Source organism: Microcaecilia unicolor, chromosome 7 (assembly GCF_901765095.1).
Source record: "Microcaecilia unicolor chromosome 7, aMicUni1.1, whole genome shotgun sequence".
Lineage (NCBI taxonomy): Eukaryota > Metazoa > Chordata > Amphibia > Gymnophiona > Siphonopidae > Microcaecilia > Microcaecilia unicolor.
Window position 1 is genome coordinate 130460055 of NC_044037.1, and position 18341 is coordinate 130478395.

The window sequence follows — 18341 nt, forward strand, 5'->3', positions numbered from 1 at the left end:
GGTGACTTTTGCACTAGAGTTGGATAGAGATGCAGTACTCAGGCTTTCCTTAAGGCACTTGAATTCTTTATTTTTGGGTTCAAAAATAAGAGTTTTCCCGGATTTGTCCAGGGAAACTCAAAAACGCCGCAAGCTATTTCTTGCTTTGCGCCCAAGGGCAATTGCCCTGGGAGCAAATTTTCTTTTGAAATTTCCTTGTGTGTGTAGAATTCTACTTTACACTAAACAATATCAATTTTTTGAACCCAATCAGTTGGATATTTTTTTGAAAAGTAAAGAGAGTATTATTGTGAAAGTTTAGACTCGAATGAACACTGTATAGCACTTAGGAGTGAATCTACGGGGCCTAGCGCGGTCTCTGGTTTAATTGGAATGTTTGAAGCTTGATATCGATAGCTTGATAATAATCTTTTCCTATGAATCTTGGATCATTTCTTATTTTTAGTGGACGATGGAAGTATTGTTCATTTCCTTTATTTCTTATTAATTATCTGTAGACAGATTACAAATTGTGTAGTATTATTCTGTTTTGAATATTATGTATCTTAAAATGCTTATAAATAAAATATTAAATGTCATCTGGCATTTAGCCGCCCAGTCTCCCAGTCTCGTAAGGTCCTTCTGTAATTTTTCACAATCCTGTCGCGAGTTAACGACTTTGAATAATTTTGTGTCATCAGCAAATTTAATTACCTCGCTGGCTACTCCCATCTCTAAATCATTTATAAATATATTAAAAAGCAGAGGTCCTAGCACAGACCCCTGAGGAACCCCACTAACTACCCTTCTCCATTGTGAATACTGCCCATTTAATCCCACTCTCTGTTTCCTATCCTTCAACCAGTTTTTAATCCACAATAGGACATTTCCTCCTATCCCATGACCCTCCAATTTCCTCTGTAGCCTTTCATGAGGTACCTTGTCAAACGCCTTTTGGAAATCCAGATATACAATATCAACCGGCTCCCTTTTGTCCACATGTTTGTTTACTCCTTCAAAGAATTGAAGTAAATTGGTCAGGCAAGGTTTCCCCACACAAAAGCCGTGCTGACTTGGTCTCAGTAATCCATGTCCTTGGATGTGCTCTGTAATTTTGTTTTTAATAATAGCCTCTACCATTTTCCCCCGCACCGACGTCAGACTCACCAGTCTATAATTTCCCGGATCTCCTCTGGAACCTTTTTTAAAAATGGGCGTTACATTGGCCACCCTCCAATCTTCCAGTACCACGCTCAATTTTAAGGATAAATTGCATATCACTAACAGTAGCTCCGCAAGCTCATTTTTCAGTTCTATCAGTACTCTATGATGACTACCATCCGGTCCAGGAGATTTGCTACTCTTCAGTTTGCTGAACTGCCCCATTACGTCCTCCAGGTTTACTGTGAAGTCAGTAAGTTTCTCCGACTCGTCTGCTTGAAATACCATTTCCGACACTGGTATCCCACCCAAATGTTCCTCGGTGAAGACCGAAGCAAAGGATTCATTCAATCTCTCCGCTACGTCTTTATCTTTCTTGATCGCCCCTTTTACCCCTCGGTCATTCAGCGGCCCAACCGATTCTTTCGCCGGCTTCCTGCTTTTAATATACCTAAAAAAATTTTGCTTTGTTTTTTTGCCTCTAATGCTTTTTTTTCGTAATCCCTCTTAGCTTTCTTTATCTGCGCCTTGTATTTGCTTTGGCACTCCTTGTGCTGCTTCTTGTTATTTTCAGACGGTTCCTTCTTCCATTTTCTGAAGGCATTTCTTTTAGCCCTAATAGCTTCTTTCACCTCACTTTTCAACTACGCTGGCTGTCTTTTGGACTTCCGTCTTTCTTTTCTAATTCGCAGAATATGTTTGGCCTGGGCCTCCAGGATGGTATTTTTGAACAGCGTCCATGCCTGTTGTACAGTTTTTACCCTTTCAGTTGCCCCCCTAAGTTTTTTTTAACCGTTCTCATTTTATCATAGTCTCCTTTTTTAAAGTTAAACGCTAATATATTTGACTTCCTGTGTATAGTTACTTCAAGCTTGATATCAAAACTGATCATATTATGATCACTGTTATCAAGCGGCCCCAGTACCATAACGTCCCTCACCAGATCATGCACTCCACTAAGGACCAAGTCTAGAATTTTTCCTTCTCTCGTCGGCTCCTGCACCAGCTGCTCCATAAAGCTGTCCTTGATTTCATCAAGGAATTGTACCTCTCTAGCGTGTCCCAATGTTACATTTACCCAGTCTATATTTGAATAATTGAAGTCACCCATTATTATCACATTGCCTGTTTTGTTTGCGTCTCTGATTTCTTTTTTCATTTCTGCGTCTACTTGCTCATCCTGGCGAGGCGGATGCTATGGTTGGAGGGAGGGCTGTAAAAAAGGTAAATGCTATGTGTGGTTGGAGGGTGGAGAGAAGAAGGTATGGAAGAAAGGAAGGAAGGAGGCTGTATGTGTAGGTGCACGGAGGGGGCTGGAAAAATATGGATGCTGGGAAAAATATGAATTGTATTTGTGTACAAGGGGGGGGGGGCTGTAATATTGGTTAAATTTACTAATAAACATGCAGAACTTGCAAATTTTGTGCACAGAAGTTGCAGATTGTGTGCAGAAATTTGAATTTTTTTTTGCACAGAATTTTGAATTTTTGGTGCAGAAGTCCAGCAGGAGTACCTCTCATACAGTGTATTGCTTCAGATGTGTCTATTTTGTTGAAGACTATAGTGTCATCTACAAAAAAGGCAGATGTTTCCTCCTAAGCCCTGTGGAATATTATTCACAAACATATTGACCAGAATGGGCACGCCTCTCGATACCTTTTTTCTTTGGAGTAAAATCAGTTTACTACCACAGATTTGTTGTACATCCATCATTCAGTTTCTGAACCAGCTCACTGCCTTCAGTCCCACCCTAGCCTGCTCAATTTATTTATGAGTCACCTGTTTGGGGCACTATCAAAATCATTGCTGAAATGAATGTATAACAGAGCAGGGCTCCACCTTCAGTCTAAATTTATGGTCACCCAAAGAAATCAGATTTATTGGACAACATCTCTTTGTTAAACTGTATTGTCTCAGATTCTTTAACCTGCTTGATTCAAGATATGTTTTACTACTTTGTTTAGCAGAGTCTTCACAAAATTTTGCCCCACTAAATTCAGAATATCCAGCCTATAATTCCCAACTGCTTCACTCTGTTGCACTTATATAGAACGGCAGCATCTAAACTTCCATTCTTCAGAAATACCCCTTTTTCCAAAGATCTGTTCCTTTGGCAGATTTAAGAGATTTTTCTATGAGTTCCCATAATATCACATGATATATCCTGATCAGTTCCAGAGGTTTTGTCCAATTTCAATTTTTGTAGTTTCACACAAACTCACTCTTCTATAAATGGTGTGACATCTATTCCATTTTTATACATACCGCTGCCAGACTTTTCTTCGTGAATTTGGTATGTGAACTCTGTTGGTAATAAAAGGTGAAGAGAAAATTTTACAAGATTATTAAAACTAGAATTTTGATAGAAAATCAAACCATGGTCAAAGGATTTATATTTTCTTATTTATTTATTTCTACCGTATACTTCCATCTTAGAGAAATGAATACGAGGGCACCTTTCAAAACTTTTTACATAAGAAAACATAAGATTTACCTAGATTCTATGGGCTAGTTTCTATATATCACACCTGAAAAATTGGCACTGAAAAAAATACATGTAGGCATATTCTGTAAACTGCGCTTAATTTAGGCACGGTTTATAGAATATGTCTAGCGCCCGACCACAGGACTAAATTTAGTCGCAGGCACAAGTAAAACTTGGTCTAAATGCCTATACCTAAATTAGGTGTGGACTGGGCATAGGGCCCCTTTTACTAAGCCGTATAGGCGCCTACATGCGCCGAACACGCACCAAATTGGAGTTACTGCCTGGTTACCGCATGGCCCTTGCGGTAATTTCAATTTTGGCACACGTCCACTACATGCATCTGAAAAATATTTTTTATTTTTTGGAAAGCGTAACGGATGCACACCAAGTGGCATCTGATGCGCATAGGTCATTTCCGCCCAGATTCTTTACCAGTAGGTCTATGGCTTGCGGTAAGGTTTGATTTGCCGCACGTCCATTTTCGGCAAAAAAGAGACCTTTTTTTAAAGGCGTGCTAAAAACTGGATCGGCATGTGCCCAAAACCTTCGCCCACACTACCGCAAATCATTTTTCAGCTCGCCTTTGTAAAAGGACCCCATAGTTTTTAAGAAACACCCATGACCCACCATTCCACACCCATGGCCATGCCCCTTTTTACCTAGGCACCTTAGAATTTACACATATTACTTTACAGAATATGCTTAGACAGTTGTGCATTGTGAGGAATATGAGGGTGAGAGGGAGAATGAAGGCACATGGAGGAATGAAGAGGCTCAAGAGGGAGGGAGACTGGGTAGAGAAAGGAAGGAGTCTTTTCCCCTGGGGGATTGGAGAAAAGGAAAAGACTACAGCAGCCCCTGAGTAAGTCCCATGGTAGAAACAGGGACTTCAATCCCCAACATAGCTGCTGTACATGGACTGCTGGGAGTTTGAGCCCTTTTCAAGCTACTTTGTTTGAAGAATTGCTTTGCATAGCTGTTTTATATGAACTGCTGAGATTTTGGAACCTTTTGGAGTTTTTTCTGTTTTGTTTTGAATACTATGCGGTTGAACTGCTATGCTTCTTGAGAAATGCTGTGGTGGGAACTACCTTTGGAGGAGCGGTTGACACCAAGGGATTACAATAAAGTATAATGATCTGACCTTGTGGATTGCCGTGTGCTCTTTAGCAGTGGATTACATCACACAGCTCAGCTAAAGGGCCGAGGGACTCAAGAGTCTCTCGGTACAGGAGACTTTCCAAGAGTCTCCCGGTGGTGGAGGCCTTACAACATATAAATTCTAACTAATACCAATTAGTATCAATAATTGCTTGTTAATTGGCAATTATCGGCACTGATTGGCTCATTAAGTTGCACTCGCAAATCCAGAATGGATTTAGTCACAGTACATATAATCCTGGGGTAAATGGGGTATTTCTACTGATTCCTTTCATGCAGGTAAAGTATCTACTACTACTACTACTACTTAACATTTCTAAAGCGCTACTAGGGTTACGCAGCGCTGTACAATTTAACATAAAAGGCCAGGCCCTGCTCAAAGAGCTTACAATCTAAAGGACAAGTGAGTAGACAATACGATGGGGGCAGTCAATTTGGGGCAGTCCGGATATCCTGAAGGTAAGAGTTAGGTGCAGAAGGCAGCATTGAAGAGGTGGGCTTTAAGCAGAGACTTGAAGATGGGCAGGGAGGGGGCTTGACGTAGGGGCTCAGGAAGGTTGTTCCAGGCATAGGGTGAGGCGAGGCAGAATGGGCGGAGCCTGGAGTTGGCAGTGGTGGAGAAGGGTACTGAGAGGAGTGATTTGTCCTGTGAACGGAGGTTTCGGGTGGGAACATAAGGGGAGATGAAGGTAGAGAGGTAGTGAGGGGCAGCAGATTGAGTACATTTGTAGGTAAGAAGGAGGAGCTTGAACTGAATGCGGTATCAGATTGGAAGCCAGTGAAGTGACCTGAGAAGAGAGGTGATATGAGTATATCGGTTCTGGCGGAATATAAGACGTGCAGCAGAGTTCTGAACAGATTGAAGGGGGGATAGATGGCTAAGTGGGAGTCCGGTGAGGAGTAAGTTGCAGTAGTCAAGTCGGGAGGTAATGAGAGCGTGGACGAGAATTCGGGTGGTGTGTTCAGAAAGGAAAGGGCGAATTTTGCTGATGTTGAAGAGGAAGAAGCGACAGGTCTTGGCTATCTGCTGGATGTGTGCCGAGAAGGAGAGGGAGGAGTCGAAGATGACTCCGAGGTTGCGGGCAGATGAGACGGGGAGGATGAGGGTGTTATCGACTGAGATAGAAAGTGGAGGAAGAGGAGAAGTGGGTTTTGGTGGAAAGACGATGAGCTCAGTCTTGGACATGTTCAGTTTCAGGTGGCGGTTGGACATCCATGTAGCAATGTTGGTTAAGCAGGCCAATACCTTTGCCTGGGTCTCCGCGGTGATGTCTGGTGTGGAGAGATACAGCTGGGTGTCGTCCGCATAGAGATGATACTGGAAGCCATGAGATGAGATGAGGGAGCCCAGGGAAGAGGTGTAGATTGAGAAGAGAAGGGGTCCAAGGACAGATCCCTGGGGAACACCAACAGATAGCGGGATGGAGGTGGAGGAAGATTCCTTTCATGCAGGTAAAGTATCTATGCGCCTGACAACATAGGTGCTTTTATAAGTGGTAAAAATGGGACAGGATAAGATTGGAGAAAACAAAGCATGTGTAGAGATTACATTTATAAACCCTTACACATACTTAACATATATTGCCAAACAGGTGCCAATGTGCACGTGGATTAAAGAGTCATATTTCTTGCCAACCATAGATAACTGCAAATGAGAGGGAACACCAGCAAGAATAATGTTGCAGCAAGAGGAGACAAGGAGTCAGCCACCAAGGGAAGGGATGAACAGCAGGAAACACATCTGTGAATGTGAACCATTTATTGAAGACGTGACACAGACCATGTTTTGACTTATGCCTGTCTAGAATTCATACAGATCACAACATAAATAGTTTTAAGTGAGTAGTATACTATTCCATATTTTGTATTGCTATTTGAATATTTTTACTGCTGTAATTGTCTATTGCTTATGTTTGATTATTCTTACTGTACACCGCCTTGAGTGAATTCTTTCAAAAAGGTGGTAAATAAATCCTAATAAATAAATTAAATAAATACAAATGTTAAAGAATAAGTTAATATAAATATCCATTATGGAAGTAACACAAAAACAGAAACAGTGGAGATGAAAACTAAATACATATATTATTAATAAAGTAAAAGACATAAAAATCCATTTTACCAGATAACGGTGCAAAGAGATTGTCACAGTAAACAAAAGTCAGCTATATATTCTCACTGTTGTTCTCACATGACCCATAAAACATAAAAAATCAAATTCCAAAAAAAACTCCAGCGTTTGTAGATGAGACTTCATTTGATTGGCAGATTTAGCTCATCTCTCAATTTACAAATTCCTATCTCCCACAAGCTAGGATTATTTCCCTGCTCTGCTTTCCCTGGCCCCAGGCACATTCCTGTTTTCTGGGTCTGGTCCTTCTTCCCCATCCCTTGCATTGCTTCTCCTGGTACTCATAGATTTGAAGCTTGTGTATTTAGGTCTGTGACTTATAGCTACATGTTTATGGATACCAATTAATTTACATGTAATAGTTATTTATACTCTTATGGAGATTAGTTTTTATTGTATATTTTAATGAGGAATTCTTCTTTGGATGATTTATGATCATAATATGTTATTGTGGACTGTGATATACCTTAAAGTATTTTCTTGTCTTTTAAATGTTATTTTTTAAATTGTAATTTGATGTTCTTATGTTTTATGCAACATGCAAGTACAACATTGAGGAGTCCTTTTACTAAGCTGCCATTTTTCCCATTCACAAGGGCCCATTTTACCGCAGTGGGTAAAAAGCCCCCCCCCCCCCCCCCCCCAAATGGCCATGCAGTAAGATAATACTTACCGCATGGCTATGCAGCAGGGAACACTTACCGCTACCTCAAGGCTCCTGCGGTAACCCAGCGGTAACCATGCAGCGTGCGGTGATGTCCAATTACTGCCGGGTTAGCACCAAGCAAGGGAAACAAATTTCACGGAGTGCCAGAAATGGTGCACGCTCCAACTGGAACAACTGCAGGCAGCCACACTGGGCCAGTGGTAGTTCCATTTTAGCATGCGGTATGCCAATGTAAAAGACCCCCTGTTTATTGTGACAATATGGCTGCACCACTGTTTAGTTTTACTTTCAGTATTTAATAGGATAATGTATTTGTGCTTGTGGACTACCTTTATTTATGTTTATTTGGACTTTTATAAAATAGGCAGGCAGCAGTGTCTGTGTTGTTGCTCAAGGGCTGTTGCGGGCACTGATTAATACAGGCTGTCACTGTTGTGTCCTGCCTACAACGTGCTGGGACGTCAGACTCCAAACTGGATTGAACAGTCAACTACAGCACGGCCACGGAGGCCGAAGAAGAACTTTAAAGATGTCGGGTCGGCTGGCGGGAGTTGGGGTCCCCCGCCAGCTGAAGAAATATCTTAAAAGGCAGCAAGCGGACCTCGGCTGGCGGGGGGTTGGGGTCCCCCGCCAGCAAAGGTAAACAACGGCAGCGGGGAGGGTTGACGGCGGTAGGGGGGTCCAGGGCAAAATCTGCGGGGGCCCAGGCCCCTGTGGCCCCACGCAGATACGCCCCTGTTTCCAACAATGGCCAACCCAGGTCACAAGCACCTGGCAGAAACTCAAATTGTGACAACATTCCACGATAACAATCTAATACAAAATAGGGAGCCACAAAAGAAAAAAAGATAACAAAAATTTAAATAGAGACCCCCTCCTCTCTGCCCAAGGAAGCCAGACTCTATAAACAGTGCAATACTGGTAAAAAAGAAACAGAAATGCATTTTCTCCTGTACTTTGCAAAATAAAAATTGAAAAAAATGTACCTTTTACAAAACAGGTATTTGTATTTTCAAATGTAAGCCACATTTAATCTGACTTTGCTTGGGATAATGTGTGATATAAATGTGTAAAAAAAATTCTTTATCCTCCACTTTTTAAGATACTGCCTATCCTGCTGGATAGTGATGGCACAAGGAAAGCAAGTTTGGTCCAGTGAAGACTAACTCAAAATAACCTGTTCCTTAGATAGGCCCTAGTATTACCATTATTAAAAACGCAACCATACCATGCCTCTGTGGCTATGTCCCACTAATGTTAAATGATTAACTGGATTTCTTAAAAGGATTATATAAACGTAGGATGCAAGACTAGGGACACAAATATACATTTATTTATTCAATATCACAATTCCTCATGCACAGCCACACAACAACATTTTAGGGTGGATAGTGTTCCTTTTATTATCAACCAGATAGAGATAAGAGTTTTCAGTTTTGGCACAGTCATCACAAGCAAAAAATATAAGAAAACCAATGGACTCCATTACATAGTAACATAGTAGATGACGGCAGAAAAAGACCTGCACGGGCCATCCAGTCTGCCCAACAAGATAACTCATATTTGCTGCTTTTTGTGTATACTCTACTTTGATTTGTACCTGTGCTCTTCAGGGCACAGACCGTATAAGTCTGCCCAGCACTATCCCCGCCTCCCAACCACCAGCCCCTCCTCCCAACCACCGGCTCTGGCACAGACCGTATAAGTCTGCCCAGCACTATCCTCACCTCCCAACCACCAGCCCTGCCTCCCAACCACCGGCTCTGGCACAGACCGTACAAGTCTGTCCAGCACTATCCCTGCCTCCCAACCACCAGTCCCGCTGCCCACCACCGGCTCTGGCACAGACCGTATAAGTCTGCCCAGCACTATCCCCGCCTCCCAACTAACAGCCCTGCCTCCCGATCTTGACTAAGCTCCTGAGGATCCATTCCTTCGGCACAGGATTCCTTTATGCTTATCCCACGCATGTTTGAATTCCGTTACCGTTTTCATTTCCATCACCTCCCGCGGGAGGGCATTCCAAGCATCCACTACTCTCTCCGTGAAAAAATACTTCCTGACATTTTTCTTGAGTCTGCCCCCCTTCAATCTCATTTCATGTCCTCTCGTTCTACCACCTTCCCATCTCCGGAAAAGGTTCGTTTGTGGATTAATACCTTTCAAATATTTGAACGTCTGTATCATATCACCCCTGTTTCTCCTTTCCTCCAGAGTATACATGTTTAGTTCAGCAAGTCTCTCCTCATACATCTTGTAACGCAAATCCCATACCATTCTCGTAGCTTTTCTTTGCACCGCTTCAATTCTTTTTACATCCTTAACAAGATACGGCCCCCAAATCTGAACACAATACTCTATGTGGGGCCTCACCAACGACTTATACAGGGGCATCAACACCCCCTTTCTTCTGCTGGTCACAGCCTAACAACCTTCTAGCTACGGCCACCACCTTGTCACACTGTTTCGTCGCCTTCAAATCCTCAGATACTATCACCCCAAGATCCCTCTCTCCGCCCGTACCTATCAGACTCTCCCCGCCTAACACATACATCTCCCGTGTATTTCTAATCCCTAAGAGCATCACTTTGCATTTCTTGGCATTGAATTTTCATTGCCAAATCTTAGACCATTCTTCTAGCTTCCTCAGATCCTTTTTCATGTTTTCCACTCCCTCCGTGGTGTCCACTCTGTTACAGATCTTAGTATCATCCGCAAATAGGCAAACTTTACCTTCTAACCCTTCGGCAATGTCACTCACATTGCATTAGGGGCTTATAGCCCATTTATGTTTAAACAAAAGAGATCTGATGAAACAAAATACTTCTTTTTATTTTGATTTATAAAACCACTTGCCCCTGAAACACGTTCAAAACAGAATAATCCATTTGTGTATCTAAAAGAAAGTTCTACAAAATAGATGATGTGATTCCATGTGCCCCAATGAAAGGAAAGTTTAATTCTACTTTCATTTAATTTCAATATATTCTATCACCTTTAAACACCAGGCTTCCCAAGGCAGATTACAACAACAGTTAAGATGAACCCATCAGGAAACAGGATATCCTCACTGAAATCTGAACATCTGTATTGTATAGAACAAGAACAGTGAAGAAAAATGAGCTCAACCTATAGAGTTTATAATTGCAGTTTCTACCGGCTACAATATTTTTTGAAGCTGTTTTAGTGATATTCAATTGTTATTTCTTTTCTCCTCCCGCTTTTAAGGCACTGCCTATCTAACTGAAACAGCTTTAGACTTGCTACAGATGGACCAACAATAAAAAATGACAAGGTGGAGGCAGCAGCTCATAAGTTTGCTTGCTTTGTTTCGCATGAACGGCAATGACGACTGCGCGGGGGAGTGGAAACAGATTTACCAAACCAGCTTCCTTGCTTACAATGGCCTAGATAGGCTCACTTCCACTCCTATTAAAACTTCCTTGGGCAGCTCTTTCTCCCTTCTCCACCCCTCCCTGAGTCTTACATCTTTCGTGTTTCGCCCACAGCCTCTCTACAGTCTGTTTGGTCATTTTCAGTGCCCTGAAGCGTTCTCCGTCCGGCAACAGTGATTCAGGTAGTCAGCCTTCTTGCCAGCTTCGGGGCCTCTCCTCAGGCGCGTCCCACTTCTGCGGAAAACAGGACGTTGCATTACAGTAGGCGGGACGCGCCTGAGGAGAGGCCCTGACGCTGGCAAGAAGGCTGACTATCTGAATTGCCGGTGCCGGACGGAGAACGCTTCAGGGCTGTAAAAATGGCCACGCGGATGGGAGAGGCAGAAGCTCGCAAGGGAGGGAAGAGGACGGAGGTAGAGGACGATATTAGCATGTGGCGGCGGCGGATAGGCGCCATTTTTTCTAAAAGTCTGTTTGGGGAAGCAACCGCTCCCCCTGCACCCCCCCTAGCTACGCCACTGCCTTGAAACCCAGCTTCACTAAACTTAAATTTTTTAACACCCGTATAGTGACCAGCTCCTAGTGGGCCCAACTTCAGTACTCTCATTTGTACACTCCAGTTTTCCATCTTGGATGTCTTCAAACACCATGGCCACAGGCTTGGTAAACACGTCACAATATAATTTTCCTACACTGACCCATCTTCAAACACTGTAGTCACAAGCCAGGAATGCTCCTGGAAAACTCTTTCCTTCTGCCCTGGGCTGGTCTTCAAACACTGCTATCCCAATTTGGAATCTCTCTTGGAGGTCCCATTATCTCTGTTCTCAGCCTCCCTGTTCTGTTCCCACACTAGGGGGCCGATGCTCTTAGGCTTGTGGTAGAATCTTCTCTCTACCATGAAATTAGCGACAAAAAATGCCTTGGCATACTCTAATCAATAAATATGCAAATTACTGCTGTATTAAAATTGTTGCAGTAATCTATGGTTCATCGCTAAATGTCAGCTTTCCTGTCAGTGTCTGAGTGGTGACTGGATTGACATAAAAATCCACACAAACAAACACACACACACACACACAAGCATGCATCAGCTCCTTACCCTCACCCCTCAACATGACACCTCTGACTGCCCCACTCCAAAACATATTCCTGGTGTCTAACGGCACCCACCCTGCCATCACATGACCAGCTCCCCCTCTTGATCCAAACCTCTCCCCTTATAATGCTAAAAAAAAATGCCCTGGTGGTCTAGTGAATCCCTGCCACTCACCGGACCACACCCAACCCACCTTCCTTTAATATTAAAAAAAATGTTCTGGTGGTCTAGTGGCTCCCTAGCCCCCTCCCTCCCACACAAATTCCCTAATACCCGCATTACCTTCAAACTTTGTACTCTGGTCCACAAGATAATCTATGGTGCAGCCCCTGGTTATATGAATGCCCTGATTAATCTTTCAGCCAGGAATAGTATCAGATCATCTCGTACCTACATGAATCTTCATTATCCCAATTGCATTGGTCTTAAATATAAATCATCCTACGCATCCAATTTCACCTACTTAAGTACTCAAATGTGGAATTCATTACCAAAAAGAGTGAAAGCGATAATGACCATCTAGAATTACGGCAAACTTTAAAGACCTATTTGTTTTGTAAGGCCTACCCTTCTGAATCTGCCTAGCTGCCTCAACCCTGCACTGCTTTAAAAAACAATGTTATTTCTTATTTCCTTTGTCATTTATTGTTCCCATCTACCTCTACCTTCCATTACCATATTTCTGATTGTATTTGTTTAACATCGACTCAATACGATGTCTTGTAAGCCACATTGAGCCTGCTAGTGTGTGGGAAAATGGGGGATACAAATACTGCAAATATATAAATAAATAAATAAATAAATAAATAAATAATAGTCTTCTCCCTCCCCCATTCCAAAAAAAATCCTGGTAATCTAGTAGGCCCAGGCACAGCAAACAGGAGAAAGCTCAACGTAAAAGTACAAGCGCAAAGTAGTAGAGGCTGACCAAATGACAATCTAACACAGAAGATGGTGCTTTAAAAGATGCTTTATTTGCTGCTTGGACACAAAGGACCCAACACGGTCCGTGTTTCGAAGTCATAGAATGCCTGGCTCAGGGGTCACAATAGTGTTTGGAAAGAGACAGTGAGCAACCAAAACAGACGCAAGGCAATCCATTTGGGAAATAATGCTGACCAAACAGCACTGCTAAGGAGAGTTTGTGCATTATTATAATCTAGTAGGCCCCCACCCACCCTGCGACCCCAAGTCAAGGCCCCCTAACCCCACATTTCTAACGAGGCAGGAGCGATGCCTACTCACTTCTGCCTCAGTTACTGTCATCTTCAAAATGGTGTCACAATGCACTGGGTGGAGCTAGTTTACCATATAAAATAGAAATTCCCTTATATGGTAAAATGGCTCTGACCGGTGCACCCAGTATGCACCACATGGGGCAGAGTGCTGCCATTTTGAAGATGACAATGACTGAGGGAGGAGTAAGTGGGCATCGCTCCTGTTTCATTTGAGGTATAGGGTTGTGGGGCCTCGGCTTAGGGTTCCTGAGTGGGTGGGGGCCCACTAGACTAGACTACAAGAGATTTTTGGGGGTACTGGAGAAATGGAGAGGACTATGAGACTACAAGGGAATTTATGTGAAGGGAGGGAGGGAGGCCACTAGACCTCTACGACATCTTTGTTTTATATTAGGGGATGGAGGTTGGGCCTGGAGAGAGCCACTAGAACACCTGTGAAAACTTTTTTTTATTTAAATATTACTATTACCAGGGGGATGGGTCAGGAAGCAATCCATGGCAGGGTAGTTGGGTTGGAGGCAGAGAAGTGGTGCAGCTAGACACCTGGTCCTTTCAACCCTTCTATGCTGCCTCAAACCTGGTAAAAAGTTTCCCTTGCACAAAATGTGTAAGAATGGTATTTTTTAACATGGCTGGAGAATACTTAATGACATTGTAATGCACTCCGCAGTATGGCTTCCATGCAAATTAATACCCATGCTGAAATCATCTGTGTATTGCTTGGCCAGTAAAACCAACAGTAAAACCAGGTTAAAACTGTGGTATTACTTTGTGCATCAGCCCCTAGAGTTCACCAGTTCTATAAAGGCAATTTAGGTGCCTATCCTGCTTATTTTCGAAGGAGAAGGGCGGCCATCTTCCAACACAAATCGGGAGATGGCTGGCCTTCTCCTAAAGCCGGCCAAATTGGTATAATCAAAAGCCGATTTTGACCGGCTTCAACTGCTTTCCGTCGCAGTGTACTGAAGGCGGGACGGGAGCATGGTTAAGAGATGGCCAGCCTCGGACGATAATGGAAAAAAGAAGGCCGGCCCTGGCCCCTGACGAGCATTTGGCTGGCTTTAATTGATCCCTTTTTGTTCACGACCAAGCCTTGAAAAGGTGCCCGAACTGACCAGATGACCACAGTTTTTAGTGGGTACTGCAGTGCACTTCAGGCAGGCGGACCCAGGCCCATCCCCCCCCCCACCTGTTACACGTGGTGGTAAATGGGAGCCCTCCAAAACCCACCAGGAACCCACTGTACCTACATGTAGGTGCCCCCTGTTACCCTTTAAGGGCTATGGTAGTGGTGTACAGTTGTGGGGAGTGGGTTTTGGGGGGCTCAGCACACAAGGTAAGGGAGCTATGCACCTGGGATCAATATCTGAAGTCCACTGCAGTGCCCCCTAGGGTGCCCAGTTGGTGTCCTGGCATTTGAGGGAGCTAGTGCACTACAAATGCTGACTCCTCCCACGACCAAATGGCTTTGATTTGGCCAGGTTTGAGATGGCCGCCATTAGTTTCCATTATCGGCGAAAACCAATGGCAGCTATCTCTAACGCCGGCGATCTCTAAGGGAGGCTCAAATGTTGAGATTTGGCCGGCCACGACAGTAGTATCGAAACGAAAGATGGCCGGCCATCTTGTTTCGATAATACGGTCGGGTACGCCGATTTACGGGGCCGTCATTAGAGATGGTCGCCCTTATAAATGACCGGCCCTGTTCGATTATGCCCCTCCATGTATCTTTACAAAATATACTCTTACAATGACCCTAGTTGTGCTCAAATTCTCTTGCACAAATTTACACTGCCCCCTGGATTCTATATATTTCACTCAGATTTGGGCGCCCAAATTTGGGCATGCTACCAGGATGCGCATGCAACTTAATTGGTTAGCAAACTGTTAACCATCAATAATTAGATGCTAACAACCAACTATTGACATTAATTGGAACCAATTAGGATTTGCACCTGTATCTAGCTGCATGCTATTCCATAACTTTGGGTGCCTAAATCCTATAGCGTACAACCCAAAAGGGGGCTTGGCCATGGGAAGGACATGGGCAGGTCATGGGCATTCCAAAAAGTTCTGCTCTGTGTTATAGAATAATGGGCGTCTGCACCCAACTTGGGTGCCAAAATTTACACTACGTTTGAGCAGGCACAAGTCTGGTGCCCAGAGTTGGTCATGGAAACCAGTGTTAAGCACTATTTATAGAGGGTGCACTCTTCATAGAATAGTGCTTATTACCAATCTTTTCCGGCATCCATTTTCAGTGCCATTTATAAAATTCTACCCTGCCTGTATACATATATTTTATAAAATATGAGCACACATCACAACTCCATCCTAGCTCCACCCAGGTTAGGCCTTTAGGAGGGCCTATGTGCATATCATGCAAAAAGTAGATGCTATTATGCATGTGTATACTGTGCACAATTTTATAAGAGCCTCTTTGCACATGGAAAACATGCTTTACACATGGAAAAGTCCATATAAAGCTCTTATTGGCATGTCTATTGGTATACAAACAGGTACAGTTTTATTAAAGTTAGTTTCCTGATGTAAACATGCTTTACACACAGAAAATGTTTTACAAAATTATGTCCATTTCTGTAGGTGCTTAAGGGTGGAATGGGGTTGAGATAGTTATAGCTGCCTCTATGCAAGTAAATGTGTCCCCTTATTTTCTAGTTGCCTTTATAACTTAAAATGAACACAGTTGCACTGGTGAGTCTAAATGCAGAATTAGAATGGATGACATTGATTTAGTTCTGAGATCCTGTTGAATAAAAACCTATTTTATTTATTTGTTACATTTGTACCCCACATTTTCCCACCTATTTGCAGGCTGTAGTACATAAGTGTGCCCACACAAAGTTATAGCTGCTCTGAGGCAGGTATAACTTTCTGTGCATATTCCCCCAAATTCTATAAAAGTCGCCCAATTTGTGCATGCAATTTAATTGAAAAATGAGCCAATTAGCGCTAATAATTGAGATCTTAACAAGCAATTATTGGTGCCAATTGGATTTAATTAAAATTTATATACATAAATTTAGTCGCAAGATCTACACGTAAATTTTACACATGGGTCCCAAAAGGGGGGATGGCCATGGGATGGTCATGGCGAATCAGGGGCATTCCTTTAATTTGCACGTTTTGGTATAGAATAAACGTGATCCGTGCCTAATTTAAGTGCAGGAATTTACACTAAGGTTTTGTTTGTGTAAATGGTCACGCCTAAATATAGTCGCGGTTCCCAGCGCTAAGTGCTATTCTATAAACAACGCCTAACTTTACGCGTCATTTATAAGCTAGTACTAAGCACTATTTTTTTCAGCGCCAGTTTTTTAGGCACCATTTACAAAATTTAGTCCATTTTGTGCAAGTAAATGCACAGTTTGTAAAATACATACATACCTCACTGCTCTGCCCAGATGCCACCTCTGGAAATGAGTACACATGAACTGCATAGAAGTATAAGTTCTTTTGCCAGCACATGTACTTACACATATGTACACATCCTCACAATTTTATTAAGTCCATTTCTCACATGCAAAACATGCTTTACACACAAGAAAAATGATGGCATTAGCACAAGTATTTTGTTCCTTTCTAGATGATTACATTATGAGTATAGTATAGTCATTACCTAAGGTTGAAACTTTGACAAATTTGTGCAAATGCAATCCTTTTATGATTATCAAAGTACCCATTCCATTCCATGTACTTATTTGTACTCCTACCTGAACTAGGATTTGACATTTTGGAAGCTCAGTTGAACCTGAAATAAACAGAGAAAAAAGAGTTGTTGATTTTATAATGTGTAAAGACTCTATTGTGAGTTGTCATAGCAGTGTTGTACAGTATGTATCTATGATCTCTCAAGAAGCAGGAGGCTGTAGCTGGGAAGAATGCATCACTTCCTGTTGTTGCTGTGCTGAAAAATAAAGTAATTTGTTGAGACCATATTTGTGGGAATGTCTCAATATGTTACATGGTGTCAGAAGCAAATTAGTGATAGAAGGTTGCTTGCACATCGATTCCAGTTCTGCTACCAATGAATTTGGAAGGATTGTGCTCCAAATTTTAAGTATTTCAAGAGCCAATGGCAGAATTGTGAAATTGCAACTGACGCGTTGGAATTCCAATGAAGAAACATGATAACATTCTCTTGGCATGCATTAGTAAAAAAGCATATGAGCTGTATGACACCCAAACCATCAAGAGCAAGGCAGATAAAATTGATGTGAACAAATACTGGACACTTTCAAAATTACTGCATCAGAAAAACAAATGTGACTTCAAAAGGTACGTCCTGAATAACAAGCTGTAGGAAACAAATGAATCTTTTGACACATATCTAATAGAAGTTAAGCATCTAAAAAAGTTGTGCAAGTACTGAGATCTAGAAGACTCGATCATACAGGAGAGGATTGTTATCAGCATCAGTGATGATACTACTCGGCGGAAGCTTCTCCAGCAAAAAAGGCTAACGCTGAATAACACTATTGCAATATGCCACATCAACAAGGTTGTATCTAAGCACATGAAGGACATGATCAGCAATGAAAAATATCAGAGGCTGTCCCAGTATAAATCAGAATAAGTCAGGCGACCATAAACTGGAACAGGATTTCAGGTGGCTAGAAGCTGGCCAGAAGATTATATGCTACTACTGTAATGGCAATAGCAAGTAGGAATGGACAGTTAGCCTTCCAATGAAATCCAAAGCAAAGCTCACAGGAGTGAATATCAATGTATTTATTAGAGCACCAACTGTAAAAGACTCTGCATGGAGCCATGTGTCGGCCTAGAAGTGACTGCCTCAGGAGTCATGCAATCTACATATAGGAAAAAGAAATTATCAAAAAGCAAGTAGAGTGTAACAAAATATACCTAAACATTTATATAAACAAATACATGTGATATGTATTATCGAAATGAGGGAGCCGAATTATTAAATAAAGTTAATTAATACAATCATATGAACAATAATAGAAACATGCATTGAATGATGTCTAATATGCACCA

General features: G+C 42.3%; 1 protein-coding gene across 2 annotated transcripts in view; it reads right to left on the bottom strand.

Annotated features, from left to right (window-relative positions):
- The window catches only part of LOC115474906 (late cornified envelope protein 3D-like), a 198544-nt gene that overhangs the window by 74041 nt on the left and 106162 nt on the right, over nt 1–18341 (bottom strand). The window contains exons 2-3 of one of the 2 annotated variants that reach the window (XM_030210605.1): nt 17054–17089; nt 3406–3444 (exon numbers count right to left, since the gene is read on the bottom strand). In XM_030210605.1, coding sequence (XP_030066465.1) covers nt 3406–3444; nt 17054–17072 — 58 coding nt within the window. In that variant the 5' untranslated portion in view covers nt 17073–17089. Of the gene's footprint in view, nt 1–3405; nt 3445–17053; nt 17092–18341 lie in introns of both variants that reach the window. The other variant, XM_030210606.1, reaches the window with a different exon arrangement.